The 20,660-nt window shown below is 37.7% G+C and overlaps 1 protein-coding gene and 1 pseudogene across 3 annotated transcripts in view; one reads left to right on the forward strand and one right to left on the reverse strand.

The window, feature by feature from the left end:
- KBTBD12 (kelch repeat and BTB domain containing 12) overlaps window positions 1-20,660 on the forward strand; it is a 153,203-nt gene that overhangs the window by 61,824 nt on the left and 70,719 nt on the right. For all 3 annotated transcript variants that reach the window (XM_090285908.1, XM_090285911.1, XM_090285910.1), the window contains one exon: window positions 586-736. In XM_090285908.1, the coding sequence (XP_090142034.1) occupies window positions 586-736 (151 nt within the window). The remainder of the gene's footprint in view (window positions 1-585; window positions 737-20,660) is intronic.
- On the reverse strand, window positions 15,317-15,823 carry LOC150003004 (large ribosomal subunit protein uL23 pseudogene; annotated as a pseudogene).

The raw sequence follows: 20,660 nt of genomic DNA on the forward strand, positions 1-20,660 counted from the left end.
TATATGTAAATAAAACAAACACATAAAGTAATTGCAAATACTTTATATTAATTTATATATTTTAAAAATTAAATTCAGACCATTCCTATATAGGTTATAATTATGAGGTAAAAGTAATTAGTAGAAAACTATAATATTTTGTAATTTTTTCCCATTTGGATTAGAAAAGTATTATAAATAAAATGCTTATAAATTATTAGTTTCTCACAAATACTAAAATCCACCACTATAAGGTTTGGCAAAATAAAATTATACTTTAAATACTGTTCTGTTGTAGAAAGCATGTTTTCACTTTTAAGGTGTCGCAGCTGCTTCGGTTTTCTTAAATGCTGTATTGTTTTACTGCTAACATCACACATTATTTGCTATAACCCAATACCTTAGCCTCATTATTACAGAATATAAAGTCCTCTAATATTGACAGTGTACTTATAACACCAAGTCATGGGATTTGTGTGTTTGTGAGTTAGAGTCACTACTCTTAATCTCTGTCTGCTTGGCTGTCTGCTTTGATTAATTGCATTTATGTATCCACAGAGATCTTTAAATGGTGTATTATTACATTTGTTGTCATATTTAATGCAGATGGATCTTCCTGATGAAGAACCTGATCGATTAAGCAACAAACTATTGCAGTATGACCCTAGCCAAGATCAATGGACAGAGCGGACACCCATGAAGTACTCTAAGTACCGATTCAGTACAGCTGTAGTCAACAGTGAGATTTATGTTTTGGGTAAGAAGAAGCAGATTGCTAAAGGAGTATAACTACTTATATTTTTCTCAGCAGTGTGCCTCAGTAAAAACAAAATATGCTCCCTTCCTCTTGCATTGCAGTTCAAATGTATACATAATTAGCCAAAATTTTTCTAGTGTTTCTTGTTTTCTAGAGCACAGCCAGATAACACTAAATGAAAATCCATTGACTTATTAAAAGAAAATTGTTTTTATGGAATTTTTAAGTCCCTTGGAATGTAAGTGATACATCCTAATATATACTACCAAGAAAAATATTTTCAAATAGGAATAAGACTTGGGCTACTTCTAATCAGTGAAATGTGGGCTTTTGCAACCAAATGTGATGATCTGTGCTAATAGAAGAGAAAGTCACCATAAGTAAGACAATGCCATAGATCATGACAGTCCTCTTCATTTTGTTTCATTCACGTAATTTCTGTAGAGAGGTTAACAAATAATTTTTATCTGAATGCATTTTTTTCTTATCACTCAAATACATGTAGTCTTACACTAGCCAGTAGGGTTTGGTGAAAGATTGGTTCATTCCCACAAAAAAATCCTAGAACATCAATATATTTCACCTATTCTTTCTCTTTGTCCCCCCTTTTTATTATTAAGTCCTTTGCTCTTCTAAGCACATTCCTGTTCCCTAGCATCATCTTCTATTACATTCTCTCCCTCCCCCATAAGTATGGGAAAGAATTAGACTGAGATAAGAAGGCTGACTGATAAAATGATAACTATGTCAATTCTTTATTTTATTCTATCTGCACTGGTGGGTGAGTGGCAAAAATGTGAGGAAGAGAACGGGTAACAAAAAGATGACAAAGAAAAAATATGAAATGTGGGATGAAAACAAATGAAACATTTAAATGATTTTGTCTTTTTGTTTGTCTTACCAAAGAAAAGCCATTATTTCTTAGATCCCTGCACAACATGAAGCAAAATAATGTACTCAAATATTAATAGTTTCATGATTTTAAAAGTGAAAACATTCATACAACATAATTTATAACTATCTCAGTTATGAGACTCACTTGTAATTATAATTTTTTCTTCTGGGTATATATTTATTACTTTGTTATAACCATATGCTGTATCATATGCCCAGAACAAACAATATTTGAAATAGAATAGATTGCCCAGCATATATGTATAACTCAAGGGAGTGAAGGACTCATTTACTAATTATATTAAAGTTAGAGGTAGTCAAAAGTACAATAAATGTGATGTATCAATTGAATCAAAGTGAGCTATCCCCCTGTTGTGGAGTCACAACTAGGCTAGATGTAGAATAATAGTAATAATGTCTTTTTTTGTAAATTATTTGAGGAAAGACACCCTTTGGAGCTTACACTTTATGGCATTAACAAATATTCACTGAATGAATGAAAGGAGATACATTTTAAAGGACTTACAAGTTTTGGGTAGGTAAAAGGGAGAAAAGAGTATGCTCTAGGAAAGGAGGTAGTAATAAAGAGCAGGGAAGAACAAGTAGGGAGAAGGGCATAAGCAGAAGTTTGGAGGTAATAATTAAGGTGGTAACAGTAGAGGATAAAAGGAGAGTGAACAAATAGGCCCACCAGGGACAGGTAGGTGTGAGACAGAGTTGTATAGGTAAACTGAGAACCAGGTTATAAAGGCCTGTGGATGAAGAATTAATAGGATAATAGTAAGTGATGATACACTACACAGAAGCAAGATGATTAAAAAGTGTCTTAGGAAGATTGGTGAAGTAAGGATAGAAAAAAAGATCAAAGGTGAAAAGAATTCTAGTTACTCTAATTATAGTGACTTCTCAAGATTTTATTTGCTAGTGTGAAAGTTGGCACTGTAATAAATGGCAATGTTTCAATCAAGAAAAAAAACAAGTGAGAGTGACTGAAAGTGAAGAAACCAAGTAGAATGGCTTTTTCAGTAGCTTAGAATATAGTTTTTAGATACTGAGACCTGAGGATGCAAATAAATTTTACCATCTTGTAAGATTCAATCCAAAAATGTCAACTTCCCCAATGTTTGCTATGTAATCCACAGCTATATTTATATGCTTTGAAATTAAATGAAGTTTGGTCTTTTAGGTATTTTTCTGGTTGTCTTAGTTCAGATTTAATTATTCGTTGTATGTATAATTTGGGCAACTGGAATTTGGGCAAATGTCATATAGAAACCTAAAAATGTATCAGTTTCAATGATACACAGGTACATTACAGTCACTTGTTAATTGTCTAATACCTGTAATGGATTTAATTTCTTACTAATTCCTAGGTAGTCTACAGGCTACCCCAAAACAGCAGCCACTGAATCTTCTTCACAATGGTAAAGTTGGAAAGATATTGTTACCAAACAAAAAATGGAAGTTCAGCTGCCTGCTGCCACAAAAGCCAAACTCATGAGGCAGGTGCTGGTGCAAAAAGAAAGATGTTTATTCAGGCGCCACTCAACCTGGGAAAATGGTGGACTCCCATCTCAAAGACCATCTTATCTTCCTGCTCAAGCCCACAGTTCTTATAGAGATAGGGAGGGGAAGAATAGAATTCATTTATCTTTCTAGCTTTTGGTACACTTGGGGCCCTAATCATCCATCTTTCTAGCTTTCCACATGCTCTTAGGCCTTACCCTTTCATATTTCTAGCTTTTGGCTCACTTGGCATGAGAAGCTCCCTCTGCCACCATCTCATCCAGTAGATGGAGTCTCCCCTGGCACTCTGGCTGATTGTAACAATTCCCCTCTTCAAAACTCTGGACCCTTGTAATCTTACAAGGTTAAATGGATGAAGGTTTTATTCTTCTGTAGTTACTTCCTGCTGACAAAGAGCATAGTCTTATCTCTGGGTCCAGAAATTCTTACAATATAACATAAGAGGAAGGTGTTAGGAATGGAGGGAGGGAATCTTTGAAGTGACGGAGAAGGATTGCTGTTTTTGGAGGGAGCTATATGCAGTGTCTAGAAGATAGCACAGTTGAACAAGTGAAGCTGGTAGACTGCTTCATGTTTCAAGAGATTGTGTTGCAAATGGCTTTCCAGAGTGAGACCTATTGCACAAACAGTCAATCACGTGTTTAGTGTGGTGTCAGAAACTGGAGATACTAAAAGATCCCATGATTTGACCATTTGCCCAGGGAGCTACTGTCTGGGAAATGCAGAATAAAATAAAAAGTAACATTGTCACTTAGCTTTGGGAAGTACTCTCCCACTTCAAAAGAGGAATTTTAGATCTCTTTCAAAAGTGCTGGTCCAGTTTTCCCTTGCAGTATCAACAGCAGCAGCAGTTCTGCCTGCTTTATCTTTGTGTAATAGATCTAAGGCTTGATTCCCGTGAGCTTTAAGGAGTGTATTGTCAACAGGATGTCGTAGAGACTGGACCATTGCTTGGCTAATTGCTGTTCAGGGCCTGGAGTCTCAGGTCGTTAGTAAGATTCGATCTTCCGGCAAGAACAGATGTGAGGGCTGGTCATATGGATAGATAGACCAGCAATGTGCGAATTGTTATGTTTGCTCTAAGTGTTGTACATATTATTTGATTTCTGATTCATGTTCTAAATCTAAAGGGGGTGTTCCTGAAATAAAAATTTGGAAGGGTTTTCCATAAACTATTTCAAAAGGGCTTAATTTAATCCCACTTCAGGGTACTACTCTAATCTGGAGCAAGGCAATAAAGAGTGCCTGGTCCCATTTCAAATGTATTTTCTGGCATATATTTGCCAGCATCTTCTTTATTGTGTGGTTCTTTTTTTCAGCCTTCCCTATAGATTGGGTTCTCCAAGACGCATATAGCTCTTTTTTTTAATTTTATTTTTAATTTTTTAAATATTTGATTTATTTATTGTTTTCTTTTACAGTTGGCCCACTTTTCCCCCCATTGCTTCCCCCCACCCAGCCCACCCCTCTCCCACAGTCAATCCCCACCTTGTTGCACATATCCATGGGTTATTTATACTAGTTCCTTCACTAAACCCTTCCTCTACTTACCCCCCTTCCCTCCCTCCACCTCACCCCTGGTAAATGTTAGTCTGTTCCTTGTTTACATGTCTTTGCTTTAATTTTGCTCATTTGTTTGTGTTGTTCATTAGCTTCCTGTATTAGGTGATATCATATGGTATTTTTGTTTTGTTGCCTGGCTTAGTTCGCTAAGAAAAATTCTCTCTAGTTCCATCCATGTTATCACAAATGGCAGAAGTTCCTTCTTTCTCTCTGCTGCATAGTATTCCATTGTGTAAATGTACCACAGTTTCTGATCCACTCATCTACAGATGGGCACTCAGGCTGTTTCCAATGTTGGCTATTGTAAATAGCGCTGCTAGGAACATGTTGTGCATAAGTTCTTTTGAGTTGGAGTTTTAGGATCCTTTGGGTATAATCCTAGCAGTGGAAGTGGTGGTTCAAAAGGCAGTTCCATTTTTAGTTTTTTGAAGTAATTCCATACTGTTTTTCACAGTGGCTGCACCAGTCTGCAATCCCACCAACAGTGCACTAGGGTTCCTGCTTCTCCACATCTTCGCCAGCACTTGTTGTTTGTTGACTTGTTGGTGATGGTCGTTCTGACTGGTGTGAAGTGGTATCTCATTGTGGTTTTTATTTGCATCTATCTGATGGCTAGTGATGTTGAGCATTTTTTCATATCCTTATGGACCCTCTGCATGTCCTCCTTGGAGAAATGTTTGTTCAGGTCCTTTGCCCATTTTTTAATTGAGTTGTCATCTTCTTGGTGTTGAGATGTGTAAGTTCTTTACATATTTTGGAGATTAATCTCTTGTCTGAGGTATCATTTGCAAATGTGCACTTGAAAAGAATGTTTATTTTGCTTCTTTGGGGTGAAAAGTTCTATATATATAAACTAAGTCTATTTGTTGTTGAAATTTGTTCAATGCCTCAATATCCTTGGTTTTTCTTTGCTTCGAAGATCTGTCCATTGTTCACAATGGGGTAATAAAGTCCCCTACTATGACTGTGTTGCTGTTGATATTTTTCTTGTAGTCTTCCAATATATTCCTTATGTATTTCGTTGCTCCTATGTTGGGTGCATATAAGTTGACCCAGGTTACGTCTTCTTGATAGATTGTTCCCTTAAGTATTATGAAATATTCCTCTTTGTCTCTAAGGCCTCTCCTGAGAAATTTGTTTTATCTGATATAAGTATTGCTACCCCAGCTTTTTTTTCATGTCCATTTGCTTGGAATACTTTTTTCCATCCCTTCACTTTCAATCTATAAATCTTTTCTTTTGTGGTGTATCGCTTGCACACAGCATGTATGTGGGTTGTTTTCACACCATTCCACTACCCTATGTCTTTTGATTGGAGCATTTAATCAATTTACCTTTAAGGTTTTTATTGACATGTATTTATTCATTTCCCTTTGTACCTGTGTTCCTCTCCTCTTTTTTTCTTCTTTTTCTTAAAGCATTCCCTTTAGCATCTCTTGCAATGCAGGTTTGGTGGAGGTGTATTTGTTTAGTCTTCCTTTGCCTGGGAAACTCCTTATTTCACCTTCCATTTTGAAAGAGAGCCTTACTGGATAGGGTAGTCTTGGTTTTAGGCCTTTGTTTTCATTGTTTGAAATATTTTTTTGCCATTCTCTTCTGGCTTGTAGGGTTTCTGTTGAGAAATATGTTGATAGTCTTATCAGAGCTCCCTTGTATGTTATTTGCTCTTTTTCCTGCTGCCTTTAGGTTTCTCTCTTTGTCTTTGGATGTTGCCATTTTAATTATGATGTGCCTTAGAGTGGGCCTTTTTGGGTTCATCTTCATTGGGGCCCTCTGTGCTTCCTGGACTTGCATGACTTTCTCTCATCAAGATAGGAAAATTTTCTGTCATTACATTTTTAGTCACGTTTCTATTCCATGCTCCTCCTCTTTTCCTTCTTGTACTTTTATGATATGGATATTGCTTAATTTCATGTGGCCCTGCAGTTCTCTTAAACCCTCTTCATTCTTTTTCAGTATTTTTTCATTTTGTTGCCGTGTCTGGGAGTTTTTTTCTACGTTGTTCTCTAAGTCATTGATCCAATCCTCTGCTTTGTTTAGCTGCTTTTGATTGCTTCTACTGTGTTCTTCAGTTCAGAAATTGTATTCTTCATTTCTTACTGGTTCTTCTTGATAGTTTCTATGTCTTTTATTTTTATGTTGATGTAGTTCTCATTAAGTTCCAAGTAGCTTCCCTGGAGTTGTTTGTAGTTCCCTTGGAGTTAATTGTTTTCTTTAAATTTGTTAATTTCATTGTGCTTCTTCATTACTATTGTTTTGAATTCCATGTCTGATAGTTTGCTTGCCTTTATTTTATCTATCTCTTATTCTGGCAATCCCTCCTTTCCTTTTGGTGGGGTGTTATTCTTGTTTGGTTGTGTGTTTTTCTGCCTCCCCATTTTGGGTGGCTGGTCTTGTTTATTTCTACTTCTTAGATTGATCTGCTTTTATTTTCTACCTTCATGGTGTGACCTTCTGCAGTAGGAGACCCGTGGGATTCAGTGGTGCAGTCTCCTTAGCTCCTGAACTTGATGCTCTTGGGATGCCCTTTATGCCTTTTATTTGGACTCTCTAGCAGTATTTTGGTTTTGGTTGTTGTTGTGTTGCTCTTCGGTGGGTCCTTCCCTTACATTAGCTGACTGAGAGTCACTCTGCCCACCTCTGACAGCTGTTGAGCTGCCTCTGGCTGATGCCTCTTGGAGGGAAATATTCTGCTTATGAGATTTCTCCCATAGCACTGCGGTTGAGTTTTCCCTGGGGTCTGGTCTGCTGCTCCTCCATTTTTTTTCTCCAGAACCAGCATCCAAAGTTTTTCAAAGGTCCTCTAGTTCATTTTACCTTCTTCAACTGCAACCCCAGTTGATTGTGTCAAGTGTGCTTTTTCCTGCCAGCCCATAGGCGGGCAGAGGCTGCGGGTGGGCGCAAGAGCCGCGGGGCACTCCTCTGTCCTGGACCGCAGGCTGGGGGCATTCGTCTGTGCCAGCAAGTGGACCAGGGGTGTTCCCCTATGCTGGCAGGTGGGTGGGGGCATTCCCCGACACTGACTGTGGCTCTGCAGGATGGTGATGTTCCCCCGTGCTGGCGGTGGGCCGGCCAGGGGCATTCTACCACACTGGCTGGTGTGGATGCGCTGGCCAGTAGCATTTCCCAGCTCAGGTGGGTGGGCAGGCCAGGGGCATTCCCCCGTACCTAGCGGTCACTCAGCCAAAGGCAGTGAGTGTGGAGGCTGAGCGCGCCCCCACAAGTGGGCACCTGTGTGTGCCCTCCTCAAGGATCTCACCCTGCCCCTAGCCTTTCCTCCCTGAGATACAAAAACAATAATTTTTTAAAAAGAAAAACACACACACATAAACAAAGAACACTGCTCCCAGCCTACCAGAGCCAGATGCCACCTGACCAACTCCTGGCTCTGCCAGTGGGCACAGCCTGGTTCTCCACTTCCGACTGCTCTCAGGGGAGACCCAGGGGCATTGATAAAACTTTGTGCTACTCCTCCCACTTCCCAGGGAGCCAATCCAGCCAGAACTTGCACCTCTCCCGTGTCTCCTCCTTGAACCTCACCAGACAGGTCTCTGAATGGTGACCTCCTCTGCCTCCAGCAGCACCAAGGCTCAACTTCCTCCAGTATCTAGATATTAACAATGCTCTGTCCACATTCAGTTGAAACTATAGACCAGTCTTGGGAGCAAGCAGGGGCAGCCTCTCCTCACCCATCTGCCATCTTCCCTCCCCAAGATGCATATAGTTTCTATTTAATCTGTAGTGCCTGTCCTATCTTCTGGGAGATTTTTGAAGTGAATGATGATCCGTTGTCACTTTGAATGCTGTAAGGAAGTTCAAACTCAGGGATTATTTATTAAATAGAAGTGTTGCTACCTCAGTTGCTTTCTCAGTTCTAGTGGGATATGATGCTACCCATCTTGAAAAGGTGTCTACAAAAACTAATAAAAATTTAAAGTTCCCTATGGTTTTAGGCATCTATGTAAGTCAACTTGCCAGTCGTCAAATGAGCATGTCCCTTTAAATTGTACTTCCTTTCTTGTTAAGGCATGTTCTGTTTTAAGATTGTTTTTGGTGCATGTCTGACAAGGCTTGGATAATCTTCTGAATGAGGGCCCTTCAAATGTGATCTAATGAGATTCATGAAAGTATCCCTTCCAGAATGAGTCTCTTCATGTACGGGTATGAAGATGGGATATATTACAGCTTTAGGAAGTAAGATCATATCATGAGTGTTATTCTTCCATATAGAATTAGGGTCAGTTTTAGAGAACACCAATTCGTGGGCCATTCCTCTTCTCATTCTGTGTGATGGAGTTTAAGTTTTGACAAGTCTGGGTGAAGAATTAAAGTGCCGAGGTATGTGACTCTTGGGAGGCTTCTCTTGCTGCTTTATCAGCAGTCTGGTTTCCTGGATTGTTTGGGAACTGTCCTTTTGGTGTTCTGAGAAGTACATTGTGGCAATTTGTGTCAATAGATTCACAGTCTCTAGAAATTGTAAAGTTTCTTTTGCATGTTTGATGTCCTTATTTACTGAGGTTAAGAGCCCTTTTGCTTTCCATCTTGCCCCATGGGCATGGACTACCATGAAGGCATATTTAGAGTCAATGTAGGTGTTAACATTCTTTCCCTTGGACAATTCTAAAGCTCTGGTGAGGGCTATCAGTTCAACCTTTTGTGCTGAGGTTCCTGTGGCAAGGGCTTAGACTATTACCTTGTCTATAGTAACTATTGGATACCCAACTCATCATTGACCAATCTCCATGAAGCTGCTCCTTCTGTATATAATTCCCTGTCGGGTTTTTTCAGTGCCCGGTCCAATAGAACATGTCTGTTGGAATAAACTTTGAGTGATTTTTAAAATTTTATTTTAAATTGTTTTTCTATTACACTTGTCCCATTTCCCTACTTTGCTCTCCCCTGCTCCACCCACCACTGCCCTCTCCCACAGTCCATCCCCATTTAGTTGTCCATGTCCATGGGTCATTCATATCAGTTTCTTGACTACACTATTCCCCCACTGAATCACACAGATTCCTACCACAGAAGGTCACATCACAAAGGCAGAAAAATAAAAAAAGATCAATCTAAGAAGCAGAAACAAACAGGAGCGGCCACCCAAATAGGGAGACAGAATAACACGCCATTAAAAAGGAATAACACTCCACCAAAATGAAAGAAGGAATTCCCAGAAGGAGAGTTAGATGAAACAGAGGCAAGCAAATGATCAGACATGAAATTCAAAATAATAGTAATGAGGAAGCTTAATGAAATCCACAAACTCAAGGAAAACTACAGAGTACTCCAGGGAAACTACAAAGAACACAGGTAAGCTACAATGAACTTATTGAGAATTATACCAGCATTAAAAAGGACATAGACTATCAATAAGAACCAGGAAGAAATAAATAATATGATTTTGGAACTGAAGAACACAGTAGAAGAAATCAAAAGCAGGCTAAACGAAGTAGAAGATCGATCAGTGAGTTAGAGGACAACGTAGAAAAAAATTCCCAGACAAGGCAACAAAATGAAAAAATACTGAAAAAGAATGAAGAGGGTTTAAGAGAACTGCAGGGCCACATGAAATTAAACAATATTTATATCAGAGGGATACAAGAAGGAGAAGAAGAGGAGCATGGGCTAGAAAACCTGATTGAGAAAGTAATGACAGAAAATTTTCCTAACTTGATGAGAGAAAAAGTCATACAATTCCAGGAAGCACAGAGGGTCCCAATGAAGATGAACCCAAAAAAGGCCCACTCCAAGGCACATCAGAATTAAATGGAAACATTCAAAAACAAGGAGAGAATCCTAAAGCAGCAAGAGAAAAACAACAAATAACATACAAGGGAGCTCTGATAAGACTATCAACAGATTTCTCAACAAAAACACTACAAGCTACAAGGGAATGTCAAAAAGAAATATTTCAAACAATGAAAACAAAGGCCTATAACCAAGACTATTCTACCCAGTAAGGCTCTTTCAAAATGGAAGGTAAAATAAGGAGTTTCCCAGACAAAGGAAGACTAAAAAATACATCTTCATTATACGAGCATTGCAGGAGAGGGGAAAAAAAAGAGAGGGAGGGAGAGGAACACAGGTACAAAAGGAAATGAATAAATACCTGTCAATAGTAACCTTAAATGTAAATGGATTAAATGTTCCAATCAAAAGACATAGGGCAGTGGAATGGATATGAAAACATGACCCACAAATATACTGCCTACAGGGGACAGAACTCAAAGCAAGATTTACACAGACTGAACGTGAAGGGATGAAAAAAAGTCTTCCAAGCAAATGGACATGTAAAAAAGCTGGGGTATCACTAATTATATCAGACAAAACAGGTTTCACAGCAAAGGCAATAAAAAGAGACAAAGAAGGGCATTTCATAATATTTAAGGGAACAATCCATCAAGAAGATATAATCCTTGTAAACATATATGCACCAAACATTGGAGCACCTAAATATATACGGAAAATCTTAGAAGACTACAAGGATATCGACAGCAATACACTCATAGTAGGGGACTTTAACACCGCATTGTAAATAATGAACAGATTTTCGAAGCAAAGAAACACCAAGGATATTGAGACATTAAACAACATTCTACACCAAATAGACTTAGTTGAAATATATAGAACTTTTCACCCCAAAGAAGTAAAATATACATTCCTTTCAAGTACTCAAGGAACATTTTCAAAGATAGACCACATGGTAGAGCATAAAACAAGCCTCAACAAATTCAAGAAAATTGAAATCATATCAATCATCTTCTGAGATCACAATGCCTTGAAACTAGAAATCAAACTCAGGGAAAAAACCCAAAGACATTCAGACTCATGGAGAAAGAATAACATGATATTAAATAATGAATGGGTTAACAATGACGTCAAGGAAGAAATCAAGAAGTTTCTGGAAACTAATGATAATGAACACACAACAGCCCCAAACCTATGGGGCACAGCAAAAGCAGTCCTGAGAAGAAAGTTCATAGCAATACAGTTCTATCTAAAAAGGATAGAAGAATCTCAAATAAAAAATCTAGCTATACAGCTACAAGAAATAGAAGTATAACAATAAACAAAGCCCAAAGCGAGTAGAAGAAAGAAAATCATCAAGATCAGAGGTGAATTAAAAAATATAGAGACTAAACAAACAATTCAAAAGATCAACAAAAGTAGGAGCTGGTTCTTTGAAAAGATAAACAAAATCAACAAGCCTTTAGCCAGGCTCATCAAGAAAAGAAGAGAGAGAACCAAATAAATCAGAAACGAAAAAGGAGAAATCAACTGATATTACAGAAATACAAATGATTGTAAGAAATTACTACAAACAACTGTATGGCAAGAAACTTGACAACCTAGATGAAATGAATAAATTTCTGGAAACATATAATCTTCCTAAACTGAATCAAGAAGAAGCAGAAAACTTAAACAGACTGATAACAAAGAGTGAAATTGAAGCAGTAATCAAAAACTCCCGGCACACAAAAGCCATGGACTGGATGGCTTCACAGGCGAATTTTACAAAACACTATGGGAAGAATGAACGCCTACCCCTCTCAAACTATTCCAAAAAGTCCAAGAAGAGGGAATACTTTCAAACTCTTCCTATGAAGGCAGTATTACCCTAATCCCAAAACCAAGTCAAGACATGACAAAGAAAGAAAACTACAGGCCAATATTGCTGATGAACATAGATGCTAAAATCCTCAAGAAAATATTGGCAAACCAGATCCTGCAACACATTAAAATTATCGTACATCTCAATCAAGTGGGATTCATCACAGGGATGCAAAAATTGTTTAATATTCACAAGTCAATAAATGTAATACACCACATAAACAAAATGAAAGACAAAAACCACATGATCCTATCAATAGATGGTGAAAAAACATTTGATAAAGTACAACACCCATTAATGATGAAAATACTCAGCAAAATAGGAAAAGAGGGAGCATACCTCAACATAATAAAAGCCATATACAGGAAACCATAAGCGAACATCATACTCAATGGACAAAAACTGAAAGCATTCTCCCTGAGATCAGGAACAAGGCAAGGATGTCCACTCTCTCCACTCCTACTCAATATAGTGTTAGAAGTTCAAGGCACAGCAAACAGAAAAGAAAAAGAAATAAAAGGCATCCAAATTTGAAAAGAGTAAGTAAAGCTGTCATTATTTGCAAATGACATGATAGTGTACATAGAAAAATCTTTAGACTCCATGAAAAAACTACTCGACATAATAAGTGAGTTCAGCAAAATAAGAGGGTAGAAAGACAATATTCTGAAATGGAATTTACTTATGTACACAAATAATAAAATATCAGAGATAAAAACTAGAAAAGGAAAAACCCATTTACTATAGCAACAAGAAAAATGAAGTACCTAGGAAGAAACTTAACTAAAGAGATAAACAAGACCTGTACTCAGAAAACTACATAACACTGAAGAAAGAAATTAAGGAATATACAAAAAAATGAAAGCATATACCATGTTCATGGATGGGAAGAATCAACATCATTAAGATGTCCATATTATCCAAAGCAACTTACAAATTCAAAGAAATCCCTATTAAAATACCAGTGACATATTTCACAGACCTAGAACAAATACTTCAAAAATTTATATGGAACTAAAAAACACCCCAAATACCCACAGAAATCTTGAGACAGAAGACCATAGTAGGAGGAATCACAATAAGTGACATCAAATTTTACTACAAAGCCACTGTAATAAGAACAGTCTGGTACTGACATAAGAAAAGACATATAGATCAATGGAACATAATAGAGAGCCCAGATATAAACCCCAGTCTATATGGTCAACTAGTATTTGACAAAGGTGGAAGGAACATAAAATGGAGTGAGAAGAAACTCTTCAAAAAATGGTACTGGGAGAGCTTGACAGGGATGTGCAAAAAAATGAAACTAGACCACCAACTTACACCACACACCAGTATAAATTCAAGATGAATCAAAGACTTAAATGTAAGCCATGGCACCTTAAAAGTCCTAGAGGAAAAAATGGGCAGGAAAATTTCAGATATCCCATGTAGCAATATTTTCACTGATACATCTCCTAAGGCAAGGGAAATAAAGGATAGAATAAACAAGTGGGACTATAACAAACTAAAGAGTTTGTGCTCAGCAAAAGAAAACATCAAGGTAAAAAGGGAACCAACCATATGGGAAAACATATTTGCCCCAATGATACCTCAGACAAGGGATTGATCTCAAAAGTATATATAGAACTTACACATCTCAACACCAAGAAGACAGACAACCCAATTTAAAAATGGGCAAAGGACCTGAACAAACACTTCTCCAAGAACAATATACAGAGGGTCCATAGGCATATGAAAGAATGCTCAACATCACTGGACATCAGAGAAATGCAAATTAAAACCACAATGATATACCACTTTACACCTGTCAGGATGGCCATCATCAACAAATCAACAAACAACAAGTGCTGGCGAGGATGTGGAGAAACGGGAACCCTAGTGGACTGTTGGTAGGAATGTGGACTGGTGCAGCCACTATGGAAACAGTATGGAATTTCCTCAGAAAAGGAAAAATGGAACTGCTTTTTGAACCACTGCTTCAACGGCTAGGATTATACTCAAATAATCCTGAAACCCAATTCAAAAGTACTTATGCACCCCTATGTTCATGGCAGCACTGTTTACAAGAGCCCACTGCTGAACACAGCCTAATTGCCCATCTGTAGATGAGTGAATTCAAAAACTTTGGTACAGTTACACAATGGAATACTATGCAGTGGAAAGAAAGAAGGAACTACTGCTATTTGCGACAACATGGATGGAACTAGAGAGAATTATGCTTAGCACAATCAGCCAGGAAACAAAAGAAAAATACCATACAATATCACCTGATACCTGAGACTAATGAACAGCACAAACAAATAAGCAAAATTGAACAAGGAACAGAGTAACAGTTATCAGCGAGGTGGATTGGAAGGAAAGAAAAAGGGTAAGTAGGGGAAGGGCTTAGTAAAGGATCTAATATAAATAACCTATGGACATGGACAACAGGGTGAGGATTGACTGTGGGGAAAGAGTTGGGCTGGGGTGGAGCAATGGGGGAAAAAGTGGGACAACTGTAATAGAAAAACAATTAAATTAAACTTAAAAAAATTAAATAACTAAAAAAATAGTACTGCTATGAACATAAGGGATCATAGATTCTTTTGAATTAGTGTTTCACAATTCTTTGGGTATAATCCTAGCAATTGAATTGCTGGAACAAAAGGCAGGTCCATTTTTAGTTTTTGAGGAAATTCCATACTGTTTTTCACAGTGGCTGCACCAGTCTCCGTTCCCACCAACAGTGCACCAGAGTTCCCTTTTCTCCACAATCATGTCAGCACTTGTTATTTGTTGATTTCTTAATAATGGCCATTCTGATCAGTGTGAGGTGGTATCTCATTGTGGTTTTAATTTGCATTTCTCTGATGGCTAGTGATGTTGAACATTCTTTCATATGCCTGTGGACCCTCTGTATGTCCTCTTTGGAGAAGTGTTTGTTCGGGTCCTTTGCCCATTTTTGTTTTTTTTTTTTTTTTTTTTTTTTTTTTATAGAATAAAATTTTTATATTTAGAATTAGCCAGCTGGACTCAGTTTAGATGATCCCAATTTTGTTGGCAACGTCCAAAGCATCATAGTCTGGAGCCAGTCGAACATATGCCTTCTTCTCTCTATCAGGCCTAATCAGGGTGTTGACCTTGGCCACATCAATGTCATAGAGCTTCTTCACAGCCTGTTTGATCTGGTGCTTGTTGGCCTTGACATCCACAATGAACACGAGTGTATTGTTGTCTTCTATCTTCTTCATGGCTGACTCAGTAGTCAGGGGGAACTTGATGATAGCATAGTGGTCAAGCTTGTTTCTCCTCGGAGCACTCTTGCGAGGATATTTAGGCTGCCTTCGGAGCCGCAGTGTCTTAGGCCTCCGGAAGGTAGGTGACGTGCGGATCTTCTTTTTTTTGTGGCTGTGGACGCCTTTTAGCACTGCTTTCTTTGCCTTCAAAGCCTTTGCCTTGGCTTCGGCTTTGGGAGGGGCAGGAGCTTCCTTCTTCGCTTTGGGCGCCATCTTCCTTTTGCCCATTTTTGAATTGGATTGTCTGTCTTCTTGGTGTTGAGTTGTATATGTGCTATGTATTTTTTGGAGATCAATCCCTTGTCTGAGGTATCATTGGCAAATATGTTCTTTGATACAGGTGGCTCCCTTTTCATCTTGATGATGTTTTTTTTGCTGAGCAGAAACTCTTTAGTTTGATGTAGTCCCATTTGTACATCCTTTTCTTTATTTCCCTTTCCCAAGGCAATATATCAGTGAAAATGTTGCTACCTGGGATATCTGAAATTTTACTAACTGTCTTCCTCTAGGAATTTTATGTTGTCACAGCTTACATTTAAGTCTTTTATCCATCTTGAGTTTATTCTCGTTTATGGTGTAAGTTGGTGGTCCAGTTTCATTTTTTGCATGTCCCTGTCTAGTTCTCCCAGCACCATTTGTTGAAGTGGTTATTTTAACTTCATATTATGCTCCTTTTTTTTTTTTGTCAGCTAGTAATTGACCATAGAGATCTGGTTTTATTTCTGGGCTCTCTATTCTCTTCCATTGATCTATATTTCTGTTCTTATGCCAGTACTGCACTGTTTTTATTACAGTGACTTATAGTATAGTTTTATATCACATACTGTGATTCCTCCTACTGTGTTCTTATTTCTCAAGATTACTGAAGCTATTCAGGCCTTTTTGGTTCCATATAAATTTTTGAAGTATTTGTTCTTGATCTGTGAAATATGCCATGGTATTTTAATAGGAACTATGTTGAATTTATAAATTGCTTTAGGTGGTATGGACATTTTAATGTGTTAATTTTTCCCATCCATGAACATGGTATATGTTTTCATTTACTTGTGTCTTTCTAAATTTTTTTCTTCACTTTTCTGTAGTTTTCCAAGTACAAGTCTTTTACCTCCTTGGTTGAGTTTATTCCTAAGTATTTATTTTTCTTGTTGCTATAGTAAAGGTGATTTTTTTTTTTTTTTTTAGTTTTTATCTTCGATACTTTATTTTTGGTGTACAGAAATGCCTTCAATTTCTGAATATTGACTCTGTACCCTGCTATTTTGCCAAATTCACTTATTAGGTTTAATAGTGTTTTGGTTGAGTCTATGGTGTTTTCTATGTCTACTGTCATGTCATCTTCAAATAATGACAGTTTTACTACCTCTTTTCCAGTTTAGATGCCTTTTATTTCTTTTCCATGTCTGATTGATGTGGCTAGAATTTCCAAAACTATGTTAAATAGAAGTGGAGAGAGTAGACATCCTTGTCTTTTTTCTGATCTTAGGGGGAAAACTTTCAGTTTTTGCCCATTGAGTATGATGTTGGCTGTAGGTTTCTCATATATGGCCTTTATTATGTGGAGGTATCCTCCCTCTATTCCCACCTTGCTAAGTGTTTTTATTATAAATGGATGGTGTACTTTATCAAATGCTTTTTTAACATCTAGGGATAGAATTATGTGATATTTGTCTTTTATTTTGTTTATGTGGTTTATTACATTTGTTGATTTGTGAATATTAAACCTTCCTTGCATTCCTGGGATGAAACCCACTTGATCGTGATGTATAATCTTTTTAATGTGTTGCATGATCCAGTTTGTCAATATTTTCTTGAGGGTTTTAGCATCTATGTTCATCAGTGATATTAGCCTGTAGTTTTCTTTCTTTGTTGTGTCTTGACCTGGTTTTGGAATTAGGATAATACTGGCCTCATAGAAAGAGCTTAGGAATCTTCCCTCTTCTTGAATTATGGAATGGTTTGAGAAGGGTAGGAGTTAGTTCTTTCCTAAATGTTTGGTAAAAATCTCTTCTGAATCCATTTGGACTGGTGCTTTTGTGTGCTGGGAAGTTTTTTATTACTGCTTCGATTTCATTGTTATCAGTCTATTTAGACATTCTGCTTCTTCTCGATTCAATTTGGGAAGATAATATGTTTCCAAGTATTTCTCCATTTCCCTTAGGTTGTCAAATTTCTTTTCATACAGTTGTCATAGTAATTCCTTGTAGGAAATTGTTGTTATTTTTCTCTTTGATCTGATTTTATTTGGGGAGTTCTCTCTCTCTTTTTTTTTTTTCTTGTGTGAATGATTTTTAAGCAATCAAGTTGGAGGTCTGAACTTCACTCTGAGTTCGGGAGTAGGTTGGCCAGTTTAAGGTAGTGGAGTTTTGTAAGGTAACATTTGGGCTGTCTGATAAAATGGCCTGATATTTTCCCATGTGACTATCGCCAATACCCTCCTTTCTGTTGTATTGGGGTTAGGGCCTGGTATGGCACAAATACTATAGTACCTTGCCCCAGAGTAAATTTCTCTGCTTCCTGTAATATGTCACAGGTAGCTGCTATTACCTGGAGGCATGGAGGTCATTCTTTTATTGTGTGATCTAATTTATTTAAAGATAGGCTATGGGTTGAGGAGTATTTCTCAGGTTCTGGATTAGTACACCAAGCTCTAGTCCTTTTTTATGAATGTATAATTTGAAAGGTAAATTAGGCAATCCTAGTGCAGGGACAAAATCTAGTTTTTCCTTCAATGTGTCAAATGCCGCATGATAGTCTTATACATTCAAGGAGTTCAGAGTCTAGTTCTTTCAAAAGAATTATACACTGGTTTCACTATAAGGCCAAAGTGTGGAGTTCAAATTTGGCAAAATCCTTTAATCCCTAAGAATTCATGAAGCCACTTCTGGTTGTCTGGGATTTTTATTGTATCAATAGCTTGTCTTTGATTAGTACTCTATCTCCTAGTGCCCTTTTTCAGTCAGAATCCCAGGTATGCCACCTCCTTTTCACAAATCAGGACCTTGTGAGGTGAATTTTATAACCTATTTTTGCTAAATGAGTCAGGACTGTGGTGGTGTTGAGCAAGAAGTGTTCATAAGTATTGCTAGCTATTAGTTAGACTTCTCTATATTATAGAATAATTCACAATTTTAATTGAGAATCTCTTAAATTTAAATTTTTTGCTAATATTTTCCCAGTAATGGTTGGAACATTCTTAAATCCTTGTGGCAACAGAATCCAACAGTATTGAAGCATGACTTTAGATTCTTGGACCTGTCATTCAAAAGCAGATAATAGTTGAGCCTGTTCATCTTTTGGGATGCAGAAAACATCATTCTTAAAGTTTAGAACTGAAATCAATTTTCTATCTCCTGGCACAATAATCATCCAAGTACAAATGTTGGGCACCATAAGATAAATGTCTTGGACAATGTCATTTATGGCTCTAAGGTATTGTATACATTAATATTCATCAGAATGAGGCTTTTTGACTGGCAAAGTGAGGGTGTTGTAGAGAGACTGGCATGGTCAAATTAATTCAAATTTTAAGAATTTCTATACTGTTGGTTGAATTCCCTCTAACGCATCATTTTTAAGTGGGTATTGTTTCTTCCATAGGATCTGTGTCCCTTCTTTTAGGTTAATTTTTACAGATTGGATGTTAACAGCTATACCTTGGGTTTTGTCAGCCCAAATGGCTTGGTCGACATACTCATAGATCTTAGGTAGGAATAGTTCACCGCTGGGTTTTTCCAGGCAAGTCTGGAGCACCTAAAGCTGGAGAATATATTCAGGCCGGACTTCTAACCATAATTGCTGCTTCTCATGGGGAAATATTTGTGTATGCAATTTACAAAGTAAACCTTGGGCCTACAGTGGAATGGGTCAGTCTAGAAGGTAAATAAAGCTATGCATAAGTTTTAGATTCACAAGCTGGCATTCTAGAGGTTGAAGGAATGTCTTTTTTTTTTTTTTTTTTTTTTTAATTGTCTGCTCACTCTGCAGCTGAACATTTCATGGTTAGTTTTGTATTTAGCACTGAGTATAAAGTTCCTGGGACTATGAGGAAGTCAATTAACTTTTTTCACATTGTCAGTTGTACCTGGGGCTTCTGTGGGAAAATATTAACAGGTCAAGAGGTGTCTAGGGGAGCCATCTGGGCCTCTACACTTATCATCAGAATTGTCATTCCTTTTAACATTTCTTAGAAAGGGTTTATATCAATCTACTTATCTTTCTATCTATCTATCTATCTATCTATCTATCTATCTATCTATCTCTATTTATGCATTCCAGGAAGTCCTTTCTCCAATGCCCTTTCTCTTTGCAATAGGTGCATTGATTGGTGCCTAATGGGTCTTTTCTTTTTCCTTTAGAGTCCCGTCTCTCCTGGATTCCCTGCACTGTTCCTAAGAACATGGTGACCTGCATTAATTTCCTTGTTTCCAAGGCATGGTAACCTTTATAGGCTATGTCCGCCAGTGGGAAGGATTCAGTTCCAATGTCCCATCTAAACATTGAAGTTTCCTTTTGCTATCTGGGGCATTTTGCCCAATAAAAATCATGATTATCATCAGGATATTTTCTGGTGCCTATGGGTCAGCATCAGTGTGCTTTCAATAGACCTGATAGATTCTTTCTAAGTATTCAGAAGGATCTTCTTTTAGTTTATGTTGAATGGCCTGTATCATAATCAGGCTTTTTTGTTTAAGCACTCTTTTTATTCCACAGTTTTAAAAATTGCTGTTCTTTTACAGTTGTCCCAATTTCCCCCCTTTGCTCTCCCCTGCCCTTCCCATCCCCTGCTTTCAGAGTCAATCCCCAGCCTTTTGTCCATGTCCATGGGTCATTTATACACGTTCCTTGACTAGAGCCTTCTCTGTCTTTACCCCATTATCCCCCTCCCCTAACCCCTCTGGCCACTGTCAGTCTGTTCCTTGTTTCTATTAGGCACCCTTTCTTAAGCCCTTCTAATATGTACCTTTTGTAATGTTCTAGGAAGTCTAGGTCCCCACTATTTGGGTCCTAGTTGGGTTCTGTCAAGGGAATTGCCCTGGCTGGGTGGGTATCC

The sequence above is a fragment of the Furipterus horrens genome, unplaced genomic scaffold, assembly GCF_987537825.1.
Source record: "Furipterus horrens unplaced genomic scaffold, mFurHor1.1.pri manual_scaffold_8, whole genome shotgun sequence".
NCBI lineage: Eukaryota > Metazoa > Chordata > Mammalia > Chiroptera > Furipteridae > Furipterus > Furipterus horrens.